At 45.5% G+C, this 18832-nt stretch overlaps 1 protein-coding gene across 5 annotated transcripts in view; it reads left to right on the forward strand.

Annotated features, from left to right (window-relative positions):
- Positions 1-18832, forward strand: part of EXOC6 (exocyst complex component 6) — a 114614-nt gene that overhangs the window by 33096 nt on the left and 62686 nt on the right. For all 5 annotated transcript variants that reach the window (XR_009557616.1, XR_009557617.1, XM_060274851.1 and 2 more), the window contains exons 2-11: positions 1002-1173; positions 2261-2308; positions 2403-2493; positions 3727-3772; positions 5834-6038; positions 6422-6580; positions 7440-7508; positions 17561-17644; positions 17759-17805; positions 18494-18614. Coding sequence is in view for 3 of the 5 variants with exons in the window: in XM_060274851.1 (XP_060130834.1) it covers positions 1002-1173; positions 2261-2308; positions 2403-2493; positions 3727-3772; positions 5834-6038; positions 6422-6580; positions 7440-7508; positions 17561-17644; positions 17759-17805; positions 18494-18614 (1042 nt within the window). In the remaining 2 variants the exon portion in view is untranslated. The remainder of the gene's footprint in view (positions 1-1001; positions 1174-2260; positions 2309-2402; positions 2494-3726; positions 3773-5833; positions 6039-6421; positions 6581-7439; positions 7509-17560; positions 17645-17758; positions 17806-18493; positions 18615-18832) is intronic.

The following is an 18832-nucleotide window of genomic DNA, read 5'->3' on the forward strand; positions in this document are numbered from 1 at the left end:
CCCGTGGACTAGATGATCCTCAGGGTCCCTTCCAACTCTCAAGTTCTATCCGTCTATGAGCAGGGTGGAGGATGTGAACAAAGCGAGAATTAGTTTGCTATGCTCTTGATTTCATGCTTTCCATTCTACCAGTATCCATGGGTACTGGCTCACTCCCATCCGGGACTTTATACGTACATAACCGGAATAAAAGCTCATCCCAAAATCTGCTCTGGAAGGTCCCTCAAATTGCCAGAGCAGATTTTGAGGGTATGCCAGGGAGCCATGGGGATTGAAGAGAGAGGAGGGTGAAGTCCCACTCTGGAAGCAGAAGCCATGTTCACTCCAGCTCAGACAGCTTTGGTTACAGCCTAATGGAATCACTGTGGTTAAGGCTTCATTTTGATGCAATTAAAAATATACATATATATTCCGTAAGCCATGTGTACCTTTTTATAGGTAGAAAGAGGGTGTTGTAAAATAAAAATATCTAAGAAAGTGATGCTGAATCCGATATCTGGGTTTTGAGCATATCTGTGCTTGTAGACATTTGAGCAGTTGACATTCATTCTCCGCTAGGGGGCTGATTGGGCAAGCTGCTTTTGAGCTGTATTTGCCTAGAGGCAGGCAAAATGATGAAATATGATCTAGCATAGTTGAAAGCCATACATTTTGTATAGCAGCAATTTGTCTATTTTAATAAATGGCTATTTAGGAGATCTTTGTTGTTTGGCATGTTAAGAGAAGAGCACTAAGGTATGAATAATAGAACTGAGATTTGATTGGCTGAATACCTGACTCAATGAAATGAAGTCTTAGTTTATTCTTCAAGCCTTGGGTTATGCATTTCACTTCCCAAAGGCAATTTTGATGGTATTGATAACTGAATTATGTGGCAAATTTATTAATTCATGTGTAATATTATTTTTAAAAACAAATTTGGAAAAGTTACTGTTATTAGTAAAATTCTAAAAGCATGCTAATTGCTAACTCGAATGTAATTATTTGTATATACTTGACAGGTCTGTATATGATGATCAACCAAATGCACACCAAAAGTTTATGGAAAAGCTAGATGCATGTATACGCAACCATGACAAGGAGATTGAAAAGATGTGCAATTTTCACCACCAAGGCTTTGTGGATGCTATTACAGAACTTCTTAAAGTAAGGGCTGATGCAGAAAAACTCAAGGTAAGGTGTTAGTTATGATTACAATTACTGCAAAGTAGTGAAAAAAATATTCTTCATAATCACACATTCCTTTTTCAAACATACTGATACATTTCCGTCCCTGGAACATTTTAATTGGTGGAAGTATCACAGAGGTGAAGACAGAATAATATAGTTGCATAGCAAGATTGTGGATGTAAACATTTTAGCAAGTTTAATCTGTTTTTTTTTAACAAGTACCCAAAATTTAGCAGGCTTTCTCCTTTCTCAAGCAAATGCTTCTCTGCTTTCTCAAAGGGCAGTTGGAATTGCTGGGATTCTTTAGAAACATGTTGTGAGATTTCCTCCGAAGTAAATGGTATAACTACTCCCTTTAGCTCTCTTTACACATTTGCAAGAAAAATATGCACACCAGACAGAATGAGCATAGTTCACCAGAGGTTATGATTAGAACAGCATTATATAAAGGATATTCAGATAACAAGAGACCAAATACAACATCAATGAGGTCATTGAGCATCTTTGTTCAGAAATTAATGAGTTTTTTAATAAACTAGAATGTGCTCCCTTATTATGATGACCTAATGAGTCACTTAATATGTGGGAAAGTCTGAGGTTGAACACTGCCTGCACCTGCGGCATTAAAATGTTGCTGTGGCTTGGAGATTTCCACGTTTGATGTTAATCAACCACCCAGTGTTTGCATTCAGCAAAGTATGAATGTTTAATTACCGTAAAATGCAATCACCATTTCTTGCAGACAATGAATGGAACATAGAGCTCATTGAGGTTATCAAAAAGGGACCAGTGGTCAATTGGGTCAATGATTTGAATTGTTTGACAGACCTACAGAAACAAAAAAAGTTCAAAAATCCCAAGTAAATTTGAGAAGTTTGCCACAGAATCTGTTAGAAAGAACTGTCATAACTAATTGAAGTTAACAAAAACCCTCGGTGATCAAAAGTTCAAGTTCAAGCTGTAGAGTTAATTTGGATTTACATTTCTTTGTTCTAAGTTTCTCATGAAGCATGATCTGATTACAAGGGTGAGCGGCTGCATCAGGGCAATATGTGCATATTTGTCTAACAAAGGTGAAATTATTTTTAAGGTCCAAGTTACTGATACCAACCGAAGGCTTCAAGATGCTGGGAGAGAGGTGAGAAAATGGCGCTTCCTATGTGCTTAATGGATACTTGCAGGAAACACCGTATGTGCGCAATTTAACTGTAGTGTGTTTGGAAATGTCCAAGGTGATTGCTGAGACAGAAGAAATCATCCACTGTAGACTTCAGCAGAGGAATATTACAACAGTGGTTGAGAAGCTGCAGTTGTGTCTTCCGGGTGAGTTACAAATAATGTGCAGTACTTAAGCAGCACTTGGCAAAATTAGAAGGATGTGCATTTCAGTACCGTTAGTTTAAAATTACCCCATGTATTGTCATTTATTTAGTTTTTAAAAGGAATTATTGTCATTGTGGTCCTCGGCAGAACGTTTTAGCTGAGATGTAGCCCACTTAGCTCTGCTCCTGTTTGATATCCATGCTATTGGTGAAAGATTATGGATGAAGCTAATGATAATGGCTTAATGCATATATAATGTTGTCATGCAGTTGCAATGTCATTTGACCTCTATTTACACAGGCATTCCCTTGACCTCTTGACCCAAGTCTCCTGTTTTTAATTGCTGTGTTTTAATGGGACTGCTTTATTGCATGTTTTAATGATGGATGTTTGTTTTCATGTTTTCAGGATTTTTCACATTTGCGTGTTTCTTTTATATTTTGTAAGCTGCTTAGATGTGTATTTTTTGGCATTAAGCGGTATATAAATAAAAATAGCTGAAATCCGAAGCTATTTTAAATTGTTTATTAGGAGACTTTAATGCCGCCTCTCGCAACAGCTTTGAGGCCGTGAACAAAGTAATATATATACAATGCCATCATACAATTGCAGCTGAAAATGGGTGGGAATAGATCAGATATTGGAAATAAGCACCAGCAAAGGTTTTAGAACAAGCTAAAATAAATACCATCTCCCTTGTCCTGAATCACTGTTTGTGGGTATTTTAGCTGCCGAACCCTTGCAGGTTGCCATTCTGAACATGCCAGTGTTGTCCCACGTGGTGTGCTGCTTATTAAGAGCTGTTCTGGTAGAATGACCTTCTTTTGTCGTGTGTGTATGTGTGCCCTGTAACTTGCAAGGATTACAGTAGGTGGTACTGTTGGCATACAGTGTGCTGCTCCCAGTAGCTTGTGATGGATCCTAGGGTACTTCCAATGGCTTAACTTAAAAAAAGAAGGTTAAGCTTGTGTTGACGTTGGCTTGAACTTACTGTTTGATTTTACTTTTCTGATTGTTCATGGACTTCCCCTCCCCCTTCACCATTCAGTCCATTGCCTTACATCCCTCCCCCCCCACCCCCACCCCGTATTATTTCATCCTCTCATTGTAAAACATCCATGACACAAGTGTGCATTTGCATATAGAACTGGAGGACATATATGCATTTTGGAACCTTTGCACTTTTTTGTACGTAGTAGGATTTATGTATTTTAATATCTTCATTTTACACAGTACTGGAGATGTACAGCAAACTAAAAGAGCAGATGAATGTAAAAAGGTGAGTACAATTCTTTTAAGCTGAAGTATTGCTTTTTTATTATTAATGAATGGGTTCATCCACTTGTCTTCTGCAATTACCGATGGGATGGTAAAGACTACTCTGGTCAAGACATATAATGAATCGTGGTCTGCTCTTTGTACTCTTTTCATGTCTTTGTTTCATGCCTGTCATTACAAATGAACAGATGTTATGAGAAAAATTAACCTTTTTGAAGGATTTAATGAGAAAAGAAGCCCTGTCTTGTGCAATACGAAACGAAAACGTTTTAAGTTCTGTTTGCCACGGTATTTATCACTTTATTTGCTTTAGTATTTTAGAATAGTCTACAAATAACAGATACAGCGTAGGAATGGCAAGGAAGCTTTCCTTGCTCATAATTTGCTTCTGGCTGCAGTCTTTTGAACATTTTACACAGGTGTAAATCCTATTGAATGCAATGGGAGTGGCTTCTGAACAAGCATGCTTAGGGTTGCACTTTTTCTTTGAAGCACATTCCAAAGCAGTATTATAGCTGTAAAAAAGAAAGAAAAGGTTATTAATCCTTTCTACTACTTATACATTGTAAGTGTCTGTTGTTACCCTGTTTAGTATTAATGTAATTGCTATAATTATAACTCCTGTGGAGCTGTGCTATAAAGCACATTATTACATTTGTCAATTGGGGGTACATATACATATATGTTTGTGTATTTGCATGAAGAATCTGAATGAATTCTGGTGAGAGGCAGTTATGGGCATGAAGGCAACTTATAAAAATACTAATTTGGCAGCTTCTTAATATTTAGTCCCTGCAAGTCTCTCTCTCTCTCTCTCTCTCTCTCTCTCTCTCTCTCTCTCTCTCTCTCTCTCTCTCTCTCGTCTCTTTTTGTCTCTGACACTCTTACTATTGTGACTATTTATTTAAAACTTTTAAACCCCTCTCTTAAGCAAAAAAAAAAGGGAGGGCATAGCAGGTTACAGATTCTAAGCCTGAAGGCAAGGGCTATGACATGGCACAAAGGGGAAAGGGTTTGACATGGAGAGTAAAGAAAAGAAAATGCTGGCGCTATTTCTTAGTTACAGAGTTCCTGTAATGACTAGCTCCTAGAAAAATTTCAGTGAGAGGAGGAGCAAAAAAATTGCTGGTCTTTCTGAAGAGTTGATGGAGAGGTCCTGCAAACCCATCTCTCTCCCTGTCCCGCAGCCTGATTGGATAGTGACTGTAGGTGACAGCAGGAGGAGGAGCCTGATCATCATTGCATACGATGGTCACTTCTGCTGACCATGCATTTTTCTTCTATACCGCTGATTAAGCAACGAAGATCCAGGGAAAGCATCTCAGCTTGTTAGGCTGCATCTATGCATTATGCATAACCGCAATTCAGCACTCTAGCCAGGAGATTGCACTTCAATTTTTTTTTGCACAACTGCAAACGTTTCACAGATGAAACTACGTACAGTCCTGAGCATGAGTGGGTGGAGCTAGGGGCGGAGTTGGGCGATGGGGCTGGCTGGAAAATGGTGGGGCAAACCCAACTCAGACTCAAAATGCTCCAAAAGAGGAGTGAAGTCTGCAAGCAGACAGCAAGCTCCAGATTGCCAAAGTAGGGAGGCAAGCTGCACGCATCACATGGCAAAACATAAAATTCTTTTTGGAGAATTTACTGAAGCAAAGCAAAGGGATGACCTCAATCTTTGTCAGCCTGGTGCCATCAAGATGTTTTGGACTGCCAACTCCCATCAGCCCCACCCAGGACAGCTGATAGGAGTTGTAGTCAAAAACATCTGGAGGGTGCCAGGTTGGCAAAGCCTGCGCTAGCCTAAATAAGTCATTTATGTCCAGGATTCTTAGCAGATATTATAGCCAAGGATGAACAGCAGCTAGAGGGCATATGGTGTAGAACTCTCCACAAAGGTGGCCAAACATGTATTAGGACAGCTTCTCATCTCCCTCTGCCTCCCCATTTGCTCCTTTTGAGACCCTAATCTTATTTGCACGAAACTGCTCAGACTGTTACAGTTTTGTTAGGATTATGTTCGGATGGTAAACAACAACAACTCCCCCCTTCTTTTCTCCAGATATTATTCTGCTTTAAAGACTATGGAACAGCTAGAACACATCTACTTTCCTAGAGTTAGTCAGTATCGGTTTTGTCAGATAATGATTGAAAACCTTCCAAAACTTCGTGAGGAAATTAAAGAGATTTCCATGTCGGATCTGAAGGACTTCCTAGAGAGTATTCGGAAGCATTCAGATAAAATTGGTGAAACAGCGATGAAACAGGTATGCTTGCTGAAATCTAAGCATATTCAAGCTTGACTAAACCAATCGTAATCTAGCCTCAATTCATCTGCTTACAAGGCCTTACATGACAAGAGGTGCTACACAAACACCTTCCTTCCCTCTGCATCCCCATGGGTCCCCGACTTGTGCAAACTTTCCCTCACATTTTCAAAATGTAGGAATTGCATGAATCCAACCTGTGTCAGCCTACTCAACTGGAAAATATTTCAGTCTTGTGTGACTTTGTGGGATCCACCTGAAGAGATAAGCCACATCCCACCTTCTGCTCCCTTGGCCATTACTTGTCTTTGCTTTCGTAGGACCACAAATGAATTGGGTGTGATCTTTTTGTGTGTGTTCAATGGTGTGTTTCGCTATTATAGGCACAGCAGCAGAAAACCTTTAATACTGGTCTCCAGAAGCAAAACAATCTCCGTTATGGGAAGAGTCCATATATAAACAATGATGGCATTCCAGAGCCAAGGAATAAAATTGTTTCAAAACAAAACCTTGAAGAGGAAGAGGAAGAACATGAAGATGAGGTATTTCGATCTCAAATAATTTTCCTTCATTTTACTTGTTCTTATTGTTCAGCCTTTAGGAAACAATCCTGAAATAGGTGGAAGTGAACCTTCGAGTCTCTCAGGGGGCTCGTGGTAACCCATTAGACCATCTAGCTTTCTTTTCATTTTGAACAGCAATTTTCCACATGAAAAAGCCCTCAATTTTAAAAAGCAATTGGCCACAACAAATGGGGTGTAGGGGAAAAGCCACTGGTTGAGGAAAGTGGTTTTTGGATTATTTTTTACAATACTCACTTGCACATAGGGTTGCCAGACTCAATAGAGGACAGGACCTCTGTGCCTTTTATTGCCCTGCTCTCTTTTGAGTCTGGAAACCTTAAAGAGAAACCAGCAGACCCTTTGTTTAATTTCCAAGCAAAGGGTCTGCTGGTTTCTCTTTAAGGTTTCCAGACTCAAAAGTGAGCAGGGCAATTAAAGGCACAGAGGTCCTGTCCTCTATTGAGTCTGGCAACCCTACTTGTACAAAGTACTAGCACATCTTAGTATTATTTTTTTACCAGATAAAGCACAGATTATAACCATTATTTTTAACCCATGAGGAAAGAGTGGAGAAATAAGTGCTCACTGGATATTATTCAGGCAATTTTGATTTGACTTCAATATTTGTACAAGGGAATCATATTTTTATCAGGCCTTTATCTGTCAAGGGCACCCGTTCAATTATCAAAATGGCTGGATAACTGATCATGGCAGAGTCTGCCCCCTATCTAAATGCTGGCATCCTGTTTGGCTTACTGTTATTAGTTTCTAATGCTCATTTGATTTATGAATGTCATGCTGTACCTGAATGTGTTTTGGTTTGGATCCCTTCCTACAGGTTTTGACAGCTCACGATCTGGTAGATTTTTCTCCTGTTTATCGATGCTTGCATATTTACTCAGTTCTGGTACGTATATACATATATATTTTTGTGGGGATTATTTTATTTTTACATTCCTCTTATCTTTTTTGTCTGTTTTCTCTCTGTGCCTCAAAACTATGTGAGTTTTCATGAGAAAACATTGCAGCTACCTTAACAGAAATTCACATGTGTTCTAAAAATAACTGTGAGTGTGCTGTTTCTGTCAGCCACTGTTGACATCTGTGAGGGACAGGGGATATCGCGAAGTCCCTCCCCTCCTGAGTTCAAGCCCGTCCCCGAGCAAAGGGGAAAGCAGGGAGAGTTCCGATTCCAGTGGGGAAGCAGGAAGTCGTGTCCGAGGCTCAGGCAAGGTAGAGGAGCCAGGGTCCCAGGTGGGACAGGAAGGGGCAAGTAAGGGGGGAAGACCCATCCCCCCAACTCCAGAATTACGCAGGAAGAGGAGGGGCAAGAGGATGGGTCTGCCAAAGCTTTTGTGTTGGAGAAAGACGCGCCAAAAGCCATTAGGAGGTTCTGAAACCGACTGACAACATCGCTCCGTGTAAATAGCAATGACTTGAGCACTGTAAATACGCAGCACCAATAAAAGAATAAAATGCAGAGCTGCGTAGCGTCGTTACTCTGAAGTAGTCCACTCCGGCCACTGTGACAGCAACCTCCTAATCATTTTTGGGCTACTTTGGAGTTGCCGGGATGAGCGTGTCAGAGGCGGAGAAGTGGCGGCAGATCGCTGAGCAAGCCCAGCTAGAACTGCAACAGCTGTCGCTGCAGGCGCAGGGAGAATTGAAGGCAGCTAAAGAGGAGACTAAGAAGCTCCAGGACGACCGGCTACAACTTGCGGAACAGGTGAGAGAGCTCCAGGAAAAAGAGCAGCATTTAAGGGCGGTGGCGGTAGACCTCCAAAACAAGCTGGATGCAGAGAAAAACAAGGCGGGAGGGGCACCCCAAGTCCAAGTGCTGCCAGGAAGGAGAGCCGGGACCCTAGTAAGCAAGTTCAATGGAGACCCGAAGGAGTTTCAGGGCTTTGAGACTGAGATTGTGTATGCTCTTGAGCTGCACCACGATGAGTTCCCTGATGATGAGCACAGAGTAGCGTTTATTGTGGAGCACCTTACAGGGGCGGCCAGGGAGTGGCTAAGACCGTTAATTGCAACAAGGAATCCTTGCATGAAGAATGTCAAACTATTTCTAGAAGGTTTGAAAACGATGTATTCGTCCGATAGTCATATGGACCAGACTAAGGAGGAACTTCATAATTTACGCCAAGGAAATATGACAGTTCGCGCGTATTGGGCGAAATTCACCATGCTGGTGCACAGATTGGGGTGGGATCTGGAGTCTGCCCCAATGCAAGCGGCGTTTTACTTGGGGTTGCATGAGGAGGTGAAGGATGAGCTCTCGAGAGGTCCAAAGCCCAGTAATATGGATCAACTGAGCAAAGCGGCTCTGGCGGTGGGGGTGAGGCAGGAATCCAGATGGAGCGACAAGCAAGCAACGCGCGCAAAGCGGGCTTGGTTCCCACGGTCGCAGGAGAAGCCACTCCCTCAACAACCCTTTCAAGCCACGCCTGGGGCCAGTCAGGACCAGGAACCCATGCAGATTGATAGCGCGCGCGCGCGGGCTTTTCAAACCCCAGCGGCGCCAAGACGCAAGGAGGGAAGGGGTGGGAATTGCTTTCTCTGCAACTCCCCCCAGCATCTCGTCAGAGACTGCCCACATCGCAGGGAGTGGCAAGGAAAGGCGGGAACGGTTGTGCCCTCCCCCACTGACGCAGCACCACAGCAGGGAAACGGGAAAGCCTGGCTGCAGGAGACAAGGGGCGGCAGCCAGGCACAGTCAGCAGACAACAGCCCCAGCCCACCCACCCGCACAGAGAGGAGCAGAGCCAGCCCACCCCTCCCAGAGCAGGAGTGGTTCTAGAAGTGACGCTCACGCTCCCAAATGGCTATCCATTGACGGTCCTCGCCCTAATTGACAGTGGTGCCTCAGCCAACTTCTTCTCGAGAAACTTTGCAGAAGAGCACCAGATCCAGCTTCTGCAGCTGGATTTTCCTCTGCACGTGGCAACCATTGACGGCAGAGAGCTGCTGGGAGGGGCCATCACTCATCAAACCCCCCCCATGAGAATGACGGTTGGAAGGCACTCAGAGACACTGGCATTCAACGTCACCACCATCTCAGACCCCCCAATCGTTTTGGGCATGAGCTGGCTGGCGCGCCACGACCCCTCCATAAGTTGGCATCAGAGATGCATCACTTTTGGATCGGACTTTTGCCTGGAACATTGCATGCAGCACCAACCAGGGGAGGGGCCTCCGATAGCCACGGTGGCCACCATGCACGTCAAAGGGGGTGAGGCGATACCCAAACCATACTGGGACCTGCAGGAGGTCTTCAGTGAAGCGGAGTCCGACCACCTGCCCCCACACAGGCCTTTTGACTGCCAGATCAACCTGGTGCCTGGGGCAACTATACCCCCAGCCAAGCTGTACGCCATGTCAGACCAGGAACTGGAGGATCTGCGCGCTTTTATCGACAAGAACCTCAAGCGGGGGTTCATCAGAGAAAGCAAGGCAGCAGGGGGCAGCCCGGTCTTCTGGGTGGACAAGAAAGACACGCAACAGCGCCGTCTTGTGGTGGATTTTAGACGGCTGAATTCGGTGACAGAGCCAGTGGCTTTCCCCATGCCCAGAGTGGATGATCTCCTGACAGCGGCACGCAGAGGCAAGATTTTCACCAAGCTAGACCTGAGGGGGGCGTACAACTTGATCAGGATCCGGGAAGGCGATGAGTGGAAAACCACGATGTTCACGCCTCTGGGCTCTTTTGAATATCTGGTGATGCCCTTCGGGTTGCAAGGGGGCTCAGCATGCTTCCAGGCCTTCATGCACCACGTCCTGGGGTCCCTACTCTTCAGGAAATGCTTGGTCTTTCTGGATGACATCCTTATTTACTCCAACGACCCAGTGCAGCACGTGCAGGACGTCAGGGAGGTGTTACAGCGCCTGAAGGAGAACCACCTGTATGTGAAGCTGGAGAAGTGCAAGTTTCACACCAAGGAGGTGGACTTCCTGGGCTACAAGCTGTCAGACAAGGGGCTGGCAATGGACAAGGACAAGGTGCAGACCATCCTGGACTGGCACAGCCCCAGGACGCGCAAAGATGCCCAACGCCTACTAGGCTTTGCCAACTTCTACAGGAAGTTCATCAAGAACTTCTCTCGAGTTACGGCTCCCATCACTGACTGCCTGAGAGGCAAGCAGAAGTTCAGGTGGACACCAGAGGCGCAAGCAGCGTTCGAAAGCCTCAAGAGGGTGTTCGCCTCAGACCAGAACCTGTTCCACGTGGTTCAGGACGCGCCCCTACGCATTGAAACAGATGCTTCTGATAAGGCTGTGGGCGCCATTTTGTTGCAACTGGACGCCAACAGAGAGTGGAGACCCTGTGCCTTCTTCTCCAGGAAGTTGACCCAGCCCGAGCGAAACTACACAGTTTTTGATCGGGAACTTCTTGCGATCCACGCGGCGTTCCAGCACTGGAGACACTTCCTGGTGGGCGCCAAGCACCCCATCCAGGTGTGCACAGACCACAAGAACCTGGAGTTCTGGAGAACTGCCAGGGTGCTCAACCAGCGGCAGATACGGTGGGCGGAGTTCTTCTCGAACTTCAACTTCTCCATACACTACATCCCAGGAGAGCAGAATGTCAGGGCGGATGCCCTCTCCCGCAAGCCAGAGTACATGGAGGAGGAGGCGCCACCAGCCCCAAGGCACATTTTCCCCCCGTCGGCATGGTCCTGCGGAGCAGCAGTGGTGAGCGAGGCAGAACTCACAGCACTGACGGCAGCGGATGAATTTGCCAACCGCATCTTCAGAGAACTGAGAGGGGGGAGGGAGCAGGCAAAAGACTTTGCAGAACGCAGAGGGCTGCTTTTCTACAAGGGTGCGCTGTACCTACCCACCACCCAGCTTCGACGTACGGTCCTCAAGCAGATGCACGACAACCCTACAGCGGGGCATTTTGGAAGGGACAAGACCACTCACCTAGTCATGAGACACTTCTGGTGGCCAGGGGTGAGGGAAGATGTTCGAGACTATGTAAGGGGCTGTACCACCTGCCAGCGGGCGAAGGTGGTCAGAGCAGCGCCACCAGGGTTGCTGGAGCCCTTAGCCACACCACACAGGCCGTGGGAAGTGGTGTCCATGGACTTCATCACAGATCTGCCTTCGTCCAGGGGTAAGATTGCAGTGTTGGTGGTGGTGGACCTCATGTCCAAAATGTGTCACTTTATACCGTGTGCCAGGGCAGTCTCGGCAGAAGAGACAGCCAAACTGTTTGTTGATCACATTTTCAGACTGCATGGATTACCTTTAAGGGTTATTTCGGATCGTGGCCGCCAATTTGTTTCCAGGTTCTGGCGGCGGCTCATGAACCTCCTGCAGGTGGAGGTCAGCTTGTCGACGGCTAGACACCCGCAGACCAACGGACAAGCGGAGAGGGTCAACGCCATTCTGCAGCAGTACCTGAGATGCTACGTCAGCCAGCGGCAAACGGACTGGGTGGATCGCTTGCCACTAGCAGAATTTGCCTACAACAATGCAGTGCACGTCTCCACAGGGGTGTCGCCCTTTAAGGCCAATTACGGGCGCGACCTCAGATCTTTCCCAGAGAGGGAGAGGGAGGAGGAGGAGGAGGGCCCACAGGCTGAGGATTGGGCAGAGGAACTGGAGACGGTGCACCAGCAGCTCAGAGAACACTTGGAGAGGGCCAAGGAAGCGTACAAAAAGGGGGCAGATCGCCACAGGCGACAAGGGGAGGTCATCAGGGTGGGGGACAAGGTGTGGTTGTCCTCGGAGGGCCTTCCCACCAGAGGGAGGTGCAAAAAGCTGGCACCCAAATGGCTGGGCCCCTTCACGGTCACGCAACAGGTCAACCCGGTGGCCTACAGGCTGGCACTGCCGGAGGACATGAGGGTGCATCCAGTGTTTCATAGATCGCTGCTGTCGCCGTACAGGGAAAGCAGCAGGCTCAGAGACAGCGAACAAACCCCCGAGGGAGGGGGGGAGAGGGAAAGCAGGGAGCAACTCAATGAGGCCACGGCCATCCTGGATTCAAGGTGGGGGGTGGGGGGCCTGGAGTACCTCATGGCATGGGAGGATGCTCCACCGTCCCAGAATGAATGGGTTCCCGCCACTCAGATACAGGAGGAATTCTTGGTGGAAGAATTTCACGCCCTCTTTCCCCACAGACCCAAGCCCTGGCACATGGAAAGGGAGGGGGAGGAGGAGGAGGCACGGGAGAACAGCTCACCATGGCGCTGGGAAGCGGAGTTTGAGGAACCAGAGGATGAGGTATGGGTGTCGCCAAGATCCACCCAGTCAGAGGAAGGAGCAGATTGGCAAAACATTTTTACCCCCACCAGCTCTGACGCCACGGACTTTTTGGGATTCCCGTCCTCCCAGGCGGAAGGGGGGGGCTCGCAGGACTGGGGGGAGGTGTTCACACCAACGGGCTCGGAGAGCACCGAGTTTTTAGGCTTCCAGTCGTCACCGACACATGGGGGGGGCCTGGGGAGGGGTGAAGGAGAGCTTGGGAGGGGGGTGGATGTGAGGGACAGGGGATATCGCGAAGTCCCTCCCCTCCTGAGTTCAAGCCCGTCCCCGAGCAAAGGGGAAAGCAGGGAGAGTTCCGATTCCAGTGGGGAAGCAGGAAGTCGTGTCCGAGGCTCAGGCAAGGTAGAGGAGCCAGGGTCCCAGGTGGGACAGGAAGGGGCAAGTAAGGGGGGAAGACCCATCCCCCCAACTCCAGAATTACGCAGGAAGAGGAGGGGCAAGAGGATGGGTCTGCCAAAGCTTTTGTGTTGGAGAAAGACGCGCCAAAAGCCATTAGGAGGTTCTGAAACCGACTGACAACATCGCTCCGTGTAAATAGCAATGACTTGAGCACTGTAAATACGCAGCACCAATAAAAGAATAAAATGCAGAGCTGCGTAGCGTCGTTACTCTGAAGTAGTCCACTCCGGCCACTGTGACAGCATCCTTTAGTTTATATCCATTAATATCTGTAACAGGATTTTTATAAGATCGTGTCCATATATGCACCTTCCAGCCAGGATAGGAATTTCCAGGTTTTGTTATTGGGTGATCAGGAAAGTCAAGGTAAAGGTAAAGGACCCCTGACAGTTAAGTCCAGTTGCAGACGACTCTGGGTTTGCGGCGCTCATCTTGCTTTACTGGCCGAGGGAGCCGGTGTTTGTCCGCAGACAGTTTTTCCGGGTCATGTGACCAGCATGACTAAGCTGCTTCTGGTGCAAGGGAACACCAAAACCAGAGCAGTGCACGGAAACGCCGTTGACCTTCCCGCTGGAGCGGTACCTATTTATCTACTTGCACTTTTTTGGCGTGCTTTCAAACTGCTACATTGGCAGGAGCTGGGACCAAGCAACGGGAGCTCACCCTGTCACAAGGATTCGAATCACCGACCTTCTGATCGGCAAGCCCAAGAGCAGGGGTCCCCAAACTTACCCGGCTTCGGGCCGGAGAGTAGGGGAGCGCGCGGGGGCGGGGGAGTGTGTGCCTGTGCGCGTGCACAGGCGCTATTTCTGGCACACTTCCGGGTTGGAAAAGCACCCGAAATAGCTTGTGCGCATGTCCATGGGCCTCCTCCGACCCGGAAGTGCACCGGAAATGACGCTTGTACATACGCACAAGCTATTTCCGGCGCATTTTCCGACTCGGAAATGGGCAGCTGCGCCGTGCCGTGCCAGTAAGAGCGGGTGGTGGCAGCGGGCGGCAGGGTTGTTGCGAGCCGGATAAAAGAGGCCTTCGGGCCGTATCTGGTCTGCGGGCCTTAGTCTGGGGACCCCTGCCCAAGAGGCTCAGTGGTTTAGACCACAGCACCACCCTTGATCAGGAGAGAGAGAACCTGTTTCTTGGTAGCAACAGAGCAACCATAATTGCTATCCCAACAGAGAATCCTTCATATCAAATTAATTATGGTTCTTGTGTTGTTTTAGATAAGAATATGCTCACTATGTAGGGCAGGCATAGGCAAACTCGGTCCTCCAGATGTTTTGGGACTACAACTCCCATCATCCCTAGCTAACAGGACCAGTGGTCAGGGATGATGGGAGTTGTAGTCCCAAAACACCTGGAGGGCCGAGTTTTCCTATTCCTGATGTAGGGTAAAGATTACAGTACAGCAAATGAGTTAAATATACCTAAATTCAGATGTAATTTCAATGGGAGAATTAAGCATAAGCTTAAGTCACTCCCATTGAAAGGTACGGGAAGGAAAAAGTGTGTGTTCTGTTGGATAGTTGCAAGATCTTGCTCATGTAACTAATTTGACAAATATGACTCCTATGTGTGTGTGTGTGGGGGGGGGGGAACCTTGAACAACTCAAGTGGCAAAATGGAAACTTAAGAGGTTTCCGAAGATAAAATTGTAACTAGTAGCTTTGATACAGTAAAAATACTGTACTACTGTTGCTGATTAGGCATCATAAGTTTTTTCACTGGTTGGAAACTAGCTTTTGTGTGCTTTGTTTCTTGAATAGTCATGGTGATGGGGAGCAGTGGTCGGGACTGGGACCATGACAGGGGAAGGGATTTAACCCTTTCCCCCTGCTGTGGAACTGATCTGGACCACCCATCCCCACAGCTGCTATTTACTTTGTGTGGTTAGGAAGAATGCTACTTGAAAACCGTAAATGCTCCTGCTAGGTAAATACTGTGCTGTATTTGCAATTATGCTACAGTAGTTGTTTCAGAATTACATGTTGCTCTTGGCTGAAGATGAAAAGTCTCGTGGCATGGTAACATACATAGGTGTCCGTTCACTTAATCTATTTTTTAGAGTAATAGAAAGTACTGTATAGTTCTCTTGAACTCTTGATCTGATAAGGTAAACCACCACCTTAGTTTACAGATGTTGTATTTTTAAATAATCTTTCCGCTTTGCATTTTGAGGAAGCCATCTGGGTGTACTGGGTATTTCCATGTCTGCAATTTCTTATTACGGTACCCAATATATCTTTCTGCTTTGAATTTACTAATTAATGGAAACCTAAATAAGTAAGCTAAACTAAGCTAAGCTAAGCTAAACTAAGCTAAACTAAGCTAAGCTAACCTAACCTAACCTAACCGCAAGAGTAGTAAAGCTGAACTTGAGCAGTTTAAGAGGGTTTTTTTTTCTCCAAAAAAATCTTCTTACATGCAAATTACATTAATTTCAGAATATACAGATGAGTCAATTTTTGTTGTGGTTTTTAAGTAGACAGATGGTTCTTTCTGAATGAATCATCATGATAAAAAGAACTAAATAGTTTTTTTTTCTACATTATGAAGAGCTCTGAGAGTCATGGGACCATTTTTTTTTTCATTTCATAGAAAATAGAAACCAACGAAGTATAGAGTGTGGCCATTAAATACGTGCCACAAATAGATGTTTATTTTAAATATTAAATGAAGTCTTAGCAATGTTAATCATGAAGTGTCAAGGAAAGTGAAAAGCGCACCAGAAAAAGGTTTGTTCTCATTTTACTCAGATTGATATTCCACACCACATAACTATACTACTGAACATATTGAAACTATTAAGGAAGATAATGCCCTTAACAGCAATGCCTACTCTATTTACGGTAGCCCCAATCCATGTGACATCTTTAAATCTGGCCACGCTATGATGTTTCCAAACCTGAATATAACCATTTAATTAAAATTTAGCATGATGTAAGGGAGAAATAAAGGGACCCAGGTGGCGCTGTGGGTTAAACCACTGAGCCTAGGGCTTGCTGATCAGAAGGTTGGCGGTTCGAATCCCTGTGACGGGGTGAGCTCCCGTTGCTTGGTCCCAGCTCCTGCCAACCTAGCAGTTCGAAAGCACGTCAAAGTGCATGTAGATAAATAGGAACCGCTACAGCGGGAAGGTAAACGGCGTTTCCATGTGCTGCTCTGGTTTGCCAGAAGCGGCTTTGTCATGCTGGCCACATGACCTGGAAGCTATACGCCGGCTCCCTTGGCCAATAATGCGAGATGAGCGCGCAACCCCAGAGTCGGTCACGACTGCACCTAATGGTCAGGGGTCCCTTTACCTTTAAGGGAGAAATAGCTGGTTTCTTTTTTCTTTCCTTTCTCTCCCCTCCCTCCCTTTCAAAACTGCACTTATGCATGATCTGGATAGATTTCTTGAGTGCTGAATTTCTAAAGTACTTTGCAAGAATATGGCTTTGGTGCTAGATACAGATGGATGAGAACAGAACTCTGCTCAGTTTATATACCAAACGGTACCCATTTCCTTTTTCATAGCAAAATATAATCAACTTTAACCATGTTGCAGAAAAGTAGTAAATCATATTTGGAAACTTTAAACTTCAAACATCATGAATGGGTTTCTTTAATGCTGTAAGAGCTAGCCTTGATTTCTTATTACCTGTAGAAAAACAGTCAGTACTTTTGGCCAACCTTTCAACATTGTAACACCACCACTCCCATTTTACGTGTTCAAGTAAATTTAAGATTCTTGGCAAAGCATCCTTCAATAAAGTTGATACCCTTCCAAGCGCAAGACATCAGGAATAAGTGTCAGCTTTTCATGTTGTTTTAAATTTCATCAATTGGTGGTGGAAACTTAACGGTGAACAAATCCTTGAGAGGCAAGCTATTTCTCCCATGGCTATTGAAATGACACAAAGCAGTTTTGTAAGTTTTCTTATAAATGATGCAAATTGGAAAAGAAAATGTTCTTTTTGTTCTAAGTACGTAAGGAATTGTTGAATGTCAACTTGCTGTTCAAGAATGTTGTCAAAATGAGTTTGCTGAACTAAATGTGAAATTAGGGGTTGGAAACAGGTTTCATCTGGTAGGCTGGATCCTGAACTCCATCATCCCTAGTGGACCACTTTGACATTTGGGCGGGTCCACACTCCTGTCAGTCAGCTGCTGTCACAAATGAATGTCTCAAACGAAATGCTTTTGGGTGCATTTGGAGTATTGCCATTCCGCAAACGTAACATACATTTTGTGTGTGTGTACTTTCACAAGATATATATTTATGTATATATTTATTTTCCTCTTTAGGGCGATGCAGAGACATTTGAAAATTACTATAGAAAACAAAGAAGGAAACAAGCAAGACTAGTGTTGCAGCCACAGTCCAACATGGTACAGTACTTAATTTTCCTTTTAATGGAAATTGGTCTGTTTTAAAATACTTGACATATCAGATATCTGAAACTGTTTATATATATAAATATATATTGCGTTCTTTTCTTAAAGCATGAAACGGTGGAAGGTTACAGAAGATACTTCAGTCAGATTGTAGGGTGAGTTCCAAGACATGGGTGTCTGTTGCTCTCCTGCTTTATAGGCCTTTCTTTGTGGTAGCTTTTGACTCTTCAGCTTGTTCAGTGTTGTTTTGCAGCAATGCTAACTGCATTTTTGCCTAACCTGTTGACTGCTGCCTGCTTCAGATGTTGCCAGATGCCTGGGAGGCAGTGGGGGGGGGAAAGAGAACAAATAACTCCTGCTCAACCTCCATCCCAAAATAGCTTAAGCTTGCTTGAAAGCAAATATTGTGCTTACTCTCGGAGTGGGGTTTCCAGTGCAACCCCCCCCTTCTCTTTTCCCTGGCCCCACAGAGAATTGTCACTCTCGATGTGTACCATAAACTCATTGACTTTCTGTTCGGATAGGAGAAATTGGTTCTGTCCCACAACCTCGCCCCCACTGGTGGGGGTCACAAATTAGCTTTATGACTGCTATTGCAACTCAGTTACTAGTTTCAAGGCAAATGACAAAGGGTGGCTTTCACCCTCAAGCTGGTTTGTGTAATCCTGTTAAACACCCTCTAGCAGCAAACCCCATAAAAATTGGTAACACTGGTTTAAACCTGTGTGTGTATGAGAGAGAGAGAGAGCAATGAACAAACAAACAAACAAGAAGCAGGTTGTTGTTTGGTTATTTATGATTTTAATGGCGATTATTCCACTTAGCTATTTTCTATGTGTTCAGTTTTTTTGTAGTAGAAGATCACATTTTACACGTAACCCAAGGATTGATAACGAGAGCTTACACTGATGAACTTTGGAACATGGCGCTTTCAAAGATTATTGCAGTCCTTAGAACTCATTCGGTAAGTGAGAAGGTGTTGCGAAGATGCCCTTTAGGTTTATTTACTTGAAGAACTTCTGAGTGTGTTTAAAGGAAGGATAATGTCAAAGTAAGGGGGTGGGGAATCCAGGTCCATTATTGTGAGGTTGCTGTGGGGTTTTTTCTTGTAATTAAAAATTGCTCAGATTTGGGGGAGAGCCTGCCAAGCTTTTGTTTGTCCCACCAGTCTCAGGCTGTGAG

The sequence above is a fragment of the Zootoca vivipara genome, chromosome 5 (genome assembly GCF_963506605.1).
Source record: "Zootoca vivipara chromosome 5, rZooViv1.1, whole genome shotgun sequence".
Classification (NCBI taxonomy): domain Eukaryota; kingdom Metazoa; phylum Chordata; class Lepidosauria; order Squamata; family Lacertidae; genus Zootoca; species Zootoca vivipara.